Here is a 9,316-nt window from a genome sequence, read left to right on the forward strand (position 1 = left end):
TTCTCTTCCCCAGACCCTGCGTGAACTCCCCAAGCTAAGTCAGGTCCCTGCACCCCTCCACCAGAGAGTAGGGCAGGGTCACCCCCGCCACGCCAGCCCCTGCAGCAGGCGAAAAGGGCGGGGGCCTCCGGGGCTCAGCTGCCCTGCTTGCCCAAGCCTGCGAACCTTAACCACGTAAGGACCATATTTTGCTCCATAGGAAGCAGCTTTCGCCACCACTGGTCTCTCCCTCTGTTCAGGAGGCCCTTGGCATTTTTTTCTCCCGCCAGCCCACCAATCCCACAATTTAAGCCCATGCAGCATCCTTGCAATTGGTGCCCAAACGGAAACACTAAACCCCACCTCCTGGAGACCTCAGGAGCAAGATGGGTCACATCAGCAAGGCAAGCAGGAGAGCAGCAGCTGACAGTGGTCACCAACCCCACACTCTGTGGGCCAGGGATCAGCACTTCATACTCAGTGTCACACTGAGGCCCCCAGCTGTCCTCCAAGGCAATGCTCTGGTGACTTGCCCTTACTCAAAGCCACCCAGCTGGTAAGTGGCAGAGTCAACGCTCAAACTCAGGGTGTCTCACTTGGGATGAAAGTATCTGGACCCCCACATATCACCTCCCAGCCCACTGGGCCTCTATCTCTCCAAGCTGCTTCTCTGACACACTTATGAACCATGCTCTGATCTCAGTATGAGAGACCACAGACTATGGAAGGGTATCCCTGGGAGCCTCATATGCAAGAGTAGCCCCCAAGTGAGTCTAGACATTCTAGACAACTTTGGAAGGGGAGGAGACTGAGGGAGAGACCCAGGACATAAACACCGGAGGGGGCTGCTACTTCCATGGCACCTCCCTGTGGGATTCTGGTGCTTGCTGTGTCCCGAGGGGGCGGGACAGGGGAGGAAGCAGGAATGAGAAGAGCTGGCTGGCCCGCCCAGGCTCCAGTTCCCTGCTCTCCCAGCAGCCTCTGCTCCTGAGTGCCAGCTTACCTGTCGGAGGAAGGTTATTGGCTGCTGGCCCATGGCCTGGGCGTCCCCGATGTTGGCACGGATGACTTCAGTGAATGGTTTTTTGATACCCTGAGCAGAGAGAAGGCAACAGGTGGTTACTTGGAGACTCAGAGATCCTGGATTCGCCAAGCAATGCCCCCACAGGATATTAATAAACACTCCTATTTTGAGCCTCACCAGGTGTCAGGCATAGTGCCAAGCCCTTGACGTGGCTCGCCCCATTTAACCTTAACCACCACCCCATGAAGAACTAGTATTAATCTCATTTTACAAATGAGGAGAACGAGGCTTCAAAAGGCTGAGCAACTTGTCCGAGATCACATAATTGATAAACACAAGCAGTGGGATTTGAAGCCAGACTCCAAGATCACTCTTCTCAACCATTATGCTCACCACCACCCACTTTCTAAGAAGGCTGCAGGAGTTCTCCTGGGCTGCACCCCGAGGCAGCTGCAGGTCCAAGGCCTGCCAGTCAACTTGGCCTGGGAAGGATGCCTAAAAAGAGGACCTTGGGGCAAAAGTGGTGGGAGGCAGGGGTCAGCAGCAGAGGCCCCCAAACATCAGGGAAAGGCCCCCACAACTTGCCCCCAAGCACGGCTCCATCTCAACAGCCTAAATAAATGGCCAGGGCACCACAGTCGCCCTCCCCTCCAGAAGACCCAATCAGCAGGGACCTCTAGGCTTGTTCCCTTGCAACCTGGTTTTGCAGAATAAAGAATGTGGGCTGATTTTCGCTTAAAAAAAAAAAAAAGGCACCAAAGATGCAAAGAATGGCTGAAGAACTAACTCTCAGTCACTGCCCAAGCAACGTGTTCAACACAGGAAGGAGGTCCCAGAGAGGAGGGACTCAGAGACCTGCCAACCTCAAGGTCATGGGGGGCAGGGTTGGGGTGACTAAAGGACTCCCGGCTGCTGAGAATGAGAAAATGCACTCCGGACAGAGGTTATGGGGATCTGGACATAAGGGGATTCCACAGAGCTCCCAAGTCCAGAATTTGCCACTAGAAGCGTTAGGAATCAGCAGCCAAGTTCAATGACAACCCCCCAGGGTGGCTGAAGGGTTATCTGAGACAAACAGTATGAAAGCACTTGGCAGAGAACAAACATCATCAGGTTACAAAGCCCGACCAAGGACAGGGTTGGGAGGGTCGTGGCAGAGAAATGCAGCTGTGGGGCAAGGAGGGGACAGGACCAAGGGGTGGCCTGGATGGAAAGCCTGGCCACCTTCCCATCTCCAGCTGCCCTTTCCTCAAGGACATGTTAAATTCAAATTTTAAAAATATAAATTCTATGTATTTTTATTTAAATTCCATTTTGCTGGGGCACCTGGATGGCTCAGTAGGTTGAGCCTCTGCCTTCAGCTCAAGTCATGATCTCAGGGTCTTGGGATCGAGTCCAGCATCAGGCTCTCTGCTCAGCAGGGAGCCTGCTTTCCCCTCTCTCTCTCTGCCTGCCTCTCTGCCTACTGGTGATCTATCAAATAAATAAAATCTTTAAAAAAAATAAATTCAGGGTGCCGGGGCGGCTCAGTGGGTTAAAGCCTTTGCCTTCGGCTCAGGTCATGATCCTGGGGTCCTGGGATGGAGCCCCGCATCAGGCTCTCTGCTCGATGGGGAGCCTGCTTTCTCCTCTCTCTCTCTCTCTCTGTCTGCCTCTCCACCTACTTGTGACCTCTGTCTGTCAAATAAGTAAATAAAATCTTAAAAACAAATAAATAAAATAAAAAGTCAAATTTTGCTAACATATAGTGTATTATAGTTTCAGGGGTAGAATTTAGCGATTCATCAGTTGCATATAACACCCAGTGCCCATTCCATCAAGTTCCCTCCTTCATGCCAGTTCTCCCAGTTACCTTATCCCCCCGAAGCAACCCTCAGTTTGTTTCCTAGAGTTAAGTGTCTCTTAGGGTTGGCCTCCCTGTTTTCGAAGGTTTGGACCCTTGTCTCTTCTCCAACTCCCACAATGTGTGAATTAAATCACCTTTAGAAAACTTTGCCTTTTCAAAATCAATAATATATACCTTAAGTAAAAAACAGTGATCTTAAGGGACAAAAGTAGCTGCCAAACAAGTTTTCCTGACCCTCTGCCACCCCTAAGACTCTTCCATTTATCTGGCTGTTCTGGAGCAAGAAGGCATGGGGTGGGGACAGAGCCGGCTGGGGAGGGTGTCTCAGAACTGGCCATGGACCTTCATAAACAGGGCTTGGTAAGTGTCTAAAAGCCTATGGGGGGTAAGAGGCCTTTTAAATCCCTGTGTCCCTTCTGCACAGCTCTTCAGGGCTGGTCTGTATGAGAAAAGGTCCCAGCTTAAGTGTCCTGAGGGCCAAGGCCTGTGGGTGGCACCACCCTCTGCTGGGTGAGAGCAGGACCCTGGAGACGGACTGAGAGGCATGTGGCCTCAGGGCTCACCCCACAGGCAGGAGGCTGGGGGCTGGGGGGTGGAGGAGGGGCCAGGCCACGGTGTACAAAGGGGTAGGACTGACTCACCCCCATTGGCACCGGCCTGAGCTCCTGGCACAGGTCCTTCTGTCAGCCTGTGAATTGCCACAGCCCCCTAGGCCTGGCCAGCTGAGCACAGGTAATTTCTATGGCATGGGCACAGTTCATTCTTTGGTAGGGATAAAATCCATCACAGTCGAGGGCCAGGAACCAACACACAGCTGTGGGCCCTCAGCCAGCCCAATGCAGGGAGAGAAAATGCCTGGAACAGAGCCCTGGATGTTCCTTTCCCATGCCCGCCCCCTGCACTGCTCAACCAATTCAGGGCCTGCTGACAAGAAGCCTGGGAACACTGCGCATCTCTTTTCTTGGGTCTAGGTGCCCAGAGACCCCAGACATTTTGCTGTGATGGATGAGCTGGGGGTGGGGATGAGCTGGCTCCCTTGAATGGGCAGCAGCTCAGCCTGTCCAGCCAAAGGCCCCCATATAAAGGAGGCTGTTCTGGAGCAGATTCTTACCAAAAAGCACTGAAGGTCCACAAGGGATGGGAAATAACAAGGAGCCAGGGACTGACTCCTGCCCACACTGACTCATCCAGGTCTGATTGGCACACCCAATAGTGACCTTGCCTCAGCCCAGCCCCCAGGAGCCCATCAGGTCAGCAGATAGCATTCCCGTTTCCTCTCACAGTATCCAGGAGCACATCTAGATAACCCACCTGCTTACATCCCACTCAACCGCTGCCTCCCTGGGCTTGGGGTGGGGCAGGCAGGCAGCTGAGATAATGGACCTAGAGAAAGGCCTTCCCCTCCGTTCAGCTTAAGTAGGGATCTGGGAATAGGCCCTCTGGCTCAAGGCATGACCTATTTCACAGGGTGTTAGCAAGAAGGAAAAAGACTATTAATGGCCTTCCCAGGTCACAGGCCCAACATCATTATGAAGGTTGATGGGACGAAAGCTGATTCCAACACTGCACAAGGCAGTTTTCTTAAGCAAGGGATGGCTCCTGTCATTTCATGTGACATGTAGGGGGAAAGGCTGGGTAGGACAGTTATTCCCTGGAACAGAGTCCTTGATGTTCCTTTCCCATGCCTGCCCCTGGCACTGCTCAACCAATTCAGGGCCCACTGACAAGAAGTCTGAGAACATTGAGCATTTATTTTCTTGGGTCTGTGTACTCAAGGTCCACAGGGGATGGGAAACCCTGAACTCCGGGGGTCTGTTGGGAGGGTCACCAAGAGAAACAGAGACTCACAGGGAAGAAAGCAGGAATGAGAGCTGATGAGCTCCAAATAGAATAATTCATGATAGCAAGGCTAAGGACCAGGAAAGACAGAGCACACACTGCAGAATGCACTCCCAGACCCAGAGAGGCTCAGCATGAAGGCAAGGAAAGGGCATTCCTTGGTGCTTCTCTTCAAGCAACTCTCATTAGTTTGAGAAGAAGGCTCTTAAGAGGTTTTTTGTTTTGGGTTTTTTTTTTTTCAAATACTTTATTTATTTATTTGACAGACAGAGATCACAAGTAGGCAGAGAGGCAGGCAGAGAGAGAGGAGGAAGCAGGCTCCCTGCTGAGCAGAGAGCCCGATGGAGGGCTCGATCCCAGGACCCTGAGATCATGACCTGAGCCAGAGCAGAGGCTTTAACCCACTGAGCCACCCAGGCACCCCAGCTCTTAAGAGTTCTGACTGACTTCCAGCTGTTCTCATTCTCATCTCAAACTAGTCTTTTTTTTATTTTTTTTTTAAAGATTTATTTATTTGTCAGAGAGAGAGCGAGCGAGAGCGGGCACAGGCAGACACAGTGGAAGGCAGAGTCAGAGGGAGAAGCAGGCTCCCTGCGGAGCAAGGAGCCCGATGCGGGACTCGATCCCAGGACACTGGGATCATGACCCGAGCCGAAGGCAGCTGCTTAACCAACTGAGCCACCCAGGCGTCCCTCAAACTAGTCTTTAGAGGAAATAAATTGGCCCATTTTGCAGAGGCAGAAACTGAGCCCAAGGTGCTCTGAAAGACCTGAGGCCCACAGCATGTAAAGCCAAGCCCAGGATGTAGGTCCATGGAGACCTGGACAGGGTGGGTGGGGGAGGGTTTGTTCTATTAGAAGCCAGCACTACCAATTTGTTTTAAATTGAATGTTGAAGAAAATGACCGTGAGATTTCACCACCTGCTTGGCACAACCAGGGTTTCTTAGTTCTCAGCTAACTATAACCATGTATTATATAGCACCTTCCATTTTTACCAGTGTGGATGCAGCACACACTGCAGTCACAATCAGTTTTTCCCTCTATTTATGAATGTTTCGCCCCAACTGTGTGTACTTTACAAACAGAAGTAGAGCCATTCCTGTCTCTACTCATGCCAACTTCCTCCCCTCCTGCAATAAAGGAAAAAAGTAGTAGGTTGAGAAAGAACTGACAGATCTTTTCAAAACTCCTACTAATTGCAGCTTATTTTTAAGGGCTGCTCCCAGTGAACACCAGGATCTGAAAAGCTAATAGTTTCTCCCCATTTGGAGCTTGGAGCTGCTGTCAGGGAGAAACAGGGCCTCTCTGAGAGCACACAGACAGGACTGGAGTTGAATGGCCCCTTTCACACCCACTTAACCAACTTCCCTTCCCTCCGTCAGGCTTTCCTGAGCACTCTCCACTCCTGTCATAGACGGAAGGAGGATGAAACTTGCCCAGCCAGCCACCTCAAAGTCAAACACCAGAACCACGTGTCCAGCCAAACAGTGAGTACTGTCTGCAGAGCACCTGGTGAAATAATTCCAAAAGGCAGCATAAAGGCCAGGACCCCTTCAGATGGACAAGAGATACCAAAATGAAAGGTTTAAGGGAGGCTATGCTGGCTTGGCTGAGCTATGTCTCTAGCAGCTAGACTGGGACAAAGTGAGAATAAAACGAGAAGGCGTTAAGTTTGAATGAAAGCACCAGAAAGGAGGTGTACACAAAACTCAACTTACTTAGGAGTAGGCTATGGGAATGTGCATCATCGTCCCTCCCAGAAATCATACGGTGCCTCCAGCTTAAATGATCAAGAAATTTGTTCACCTCAATCATGGAACTGTGCCCTACTGGAACCCCTTCATGGTTCCCCACTTCACACCAAAACCCCCACTTTGCCCCCGAAAGTCCTGAGCCCAGCCCCCAAACTCCAGCCCGCCTTGTCTGTCTCATTCATCTCCTGTAACCTCCTGCCATGGCGCCGCTCTTCAAACAGCACCAACCCCTGACCCAAATGCCAGAACTTCCTAACCTTCCATCTTTGCTCACAGCTCCCCCTGGAATGCTCTCACATTTTTCTCTGCCTGATAAAAAATCCCACCAGTTCTTAAAAAAAAGTGGTGGGGGAGAGGCTCAGGTCCACAGAACAGGTGGGCAGTCAGCCTCCTGAAGACAAAGACAGGACACCTTTCTGTTCTAATCATCCTCGTACCTCATGGAGCCCACACCCAAGCTGCTATTTAGCAAAAGGTGGAGAGAACCCCTGGAGCCTTTACCAGCTCTGAAACCAGAGGAATTCGCTCAAGTGATAAGCCCGGAACAATTTAATCTCAGTGTTGCTTTAACAGGGAAAACTGTTGTCTCAAGGACGGGCAACTCCAGTCGGCCAGTCACAAGAGCAGAGTGGCAAAACTCGTGTTTTCTGTCTCTGGCCCACCTCACACCTCGGGCCAGGAAAGCACAGAAGCCGAGCCAGCCTTCTGCGAGCCAAACCTTAAACTTAGCCGTGAAAGGAGTCAGAGGGAGACACTGGACTCTAACTAGTTCAGCTCACTATTTTCAGTCAGGAGACCTGGGATCCCACCACTGCTTCCTCCCATACATGCATGGGACACTAAGTGATCAACTCACCCCAGAGTCACCCAGTTCTAGAGCCTCTGAGAGCGCCAGATCAAGGAACCCTCCCCCACCCACATTCTGGGTTAGAACTATCTTAAGCAAGCAGCTGTTTCATCAGATCTTAGAAATCTTAGCAGTGCTCGCTTTTTTTTTTTTTTTTTTTTAAACACTGCCTCTCTTGACTTGGCCTCCTGAATTCCACTCAGGTTAGAACTGGTATCTTACAGAGGTATCTCTTACACACACCCAGTCACCCTGGTTGTAGGAAGAGAAATCACTCCTGGGGATGCGGTCACTTTTATATCCAACTACAAACGAAAGCCAAGATCGCAGTCAGCCAGCCACCCAAGACAAAGAAAGTCCAGGGCCATCCTACCAAGGCTCCAAAGGCTCAAGACTTTGACTACCCACTGGGGAGGAGGGTATCCCCAGAGATCAAAATGTTTCAATGAGGCAGAGGACCCTCCTCCACACCTCCACTCTTGTCATGGAATCCTTACTGGCAGAACGACCAAAAAGGTCTCAGCAAGAAAAAAAGCTTTAGGAACAAACCTAAGTCTTAGAGCCTTCCTCCCTCTCCTCCTACCTAACATGCCAGCCTTCCCAACACTCCCATCCAGCAAACCCTTACACCATTCCTCCATTTTATTTTCTCCAAAGCACTTATTCACTATCTGAAATTCTCTCGTCTCTTTCTTTACTGGTTGTTGTTAACCTCCCCCCACGGACCTTGGTTCCGCCGCGGGTAGGACAGCCACATAAGTGCAGTGCCTGGCACTCCCGGTCGCTCAATTATAATTGATGAATTCAATTCAACAAGTGAACCGTATCTGAGGGCCTTACTTTGTGCCAGGTGCCGGGCGGGCACCAGTGGGTGAAGGGATAGGAGGAGGGCATTCTTGTTTTAGCCAACCTTGGCTGAACGAAGGAGCTGGACACCGGCGTGAGAGGAAGCCCCAGCGGGTGGACCCCAGCCTCGAACAACTACTGTTCTCCCTCCCCGCAATCCCTGACAGTTTCGGCGACCCTAGCCTCCCTGGGCCCTCCCGCCCCGCGGCCCCAGGCGCCCGCGCTCACCCGCTGCAGCTCGAGCTCGATCTCGCCGGCCTTGAGCACGATGGGTCCCCGCACCGCATACTCCACAGCCTTCACCTGCGGGTTCATGGACTCAAGCGTAAGGATGCGCTCGCGCCGGCTCCGCTCGGGCCGCACCTTGAGCACTGCCGAGGCCTCGGCGGCCGCGCTGCTCTGACTACGGCTCCATGGGCCCGGGGTCCGGGGGCAGCAGCCCCGCCGGACTAGTGCCGCTGCCCGCTGCATCGCGCGCCCGTCCAGGAAAACCTTGACACTAAAAGAAAAAGAACAAACGTGTCGCGCACAGTCCAAGGCGGGCACCAGTGCCCCAACCCCCAAGCCCAACCAAAGGGCCCTTTCAGCGAGCGGAGCCACCTTGGCTCCGAGGCCGGGTGCCCATCCCCCGGCGACTCGAACCCTTCACCGCGCTACCGCAGAGCCAAAGCAGTTTTGCAAACGCTGCGCCCAATGCACGAATGCAACGTGCCTGCTGCCGCCGCCTGGCCACCCCTAGCTTCGTCCAGCTACCGCGCGCGCCTGAAACTGGCCCGGGGCTTGGGCGCCAGCAGCCGCATTTCAGCACCCAGAGCCCGCACCGCCCGGCCCCCTGCGCTCGCACACCCACAGCCGGCGGGTCCGCCCCGGGCCTGCCCACTGGCTCCTGGGCCTTGTAGTTCCCCAGTCCGCTTCCAGAGCCGATGTGGAAAGTGGTCGAACTACAAGTCCCATAGTGCTCCGCGTTGGCCAGATAGGGGGCCGGGCCAGAGGCGGGAACGGTCTTCAGACTCTGCCGGGGGCTGGGCGGGCTCTTTGTCCCCCAGCTCTGGGGCTGGGGAGCTGGGCGGGGTCTGGGCCAGGGGCTCTTTCAGCCTCCTACGAATTTGAGCTTTTTGCAGTGTGTCTGGAAGCGCATCCCTCCCTCCACGACCCCTCCCCCCTCTCCACCCACTACTGA

General features: G+C 53.1%; 1 protein-coding gene across 2 annotated transcripts in view; it reads right to left on the minus strand.

Moving 5' to 3' along the window:
* Nucleotides 1-9,015, minus strand: part of GPT2 (glutamic--pyruvic transaminase 2) — a 34,041-nt gene extending 25,026 nt beyond the window's left edge. The window contains exons 1-3 of one of the 2 annotated variants that reach the window (XM_082708574.1): nt 8,849-9,015; nt 8,365-8,635; nt 983-1,072 (exon numbers count right to left, since the gene is read on the minus strand). In XM_082708574.1, the coding sequence (XP_082564700.1) occupies nt 983-1,072; nt 8,365-8,607 (333 nt within the window). In that variant the 5' untranslated portion in view covers nt 8,608-8,635; nt 8,849-9,015. Of the gene's footprint in view, nt 1-982; nt 1,073-8,364; nt 8,636-8,736 lie in introns of both variants that reach the window. The other variant, XM_082708575.1, reaches the window with a different exon arrangement.
* Between the last annotated feature and the right edge of the window lie 301 nt (nt 9,016-9,316).

Source organism: Mustela nivalis (genome assembly GCF_964662115.1).
Source record: "Mustela nivalis genome assembly, chromosome: 18".
NCBI lineage: Eukaryota > Metazoa > Chordata > Mammalia > Carnivora > Mustelidae > Mustela > Mustela nivalis.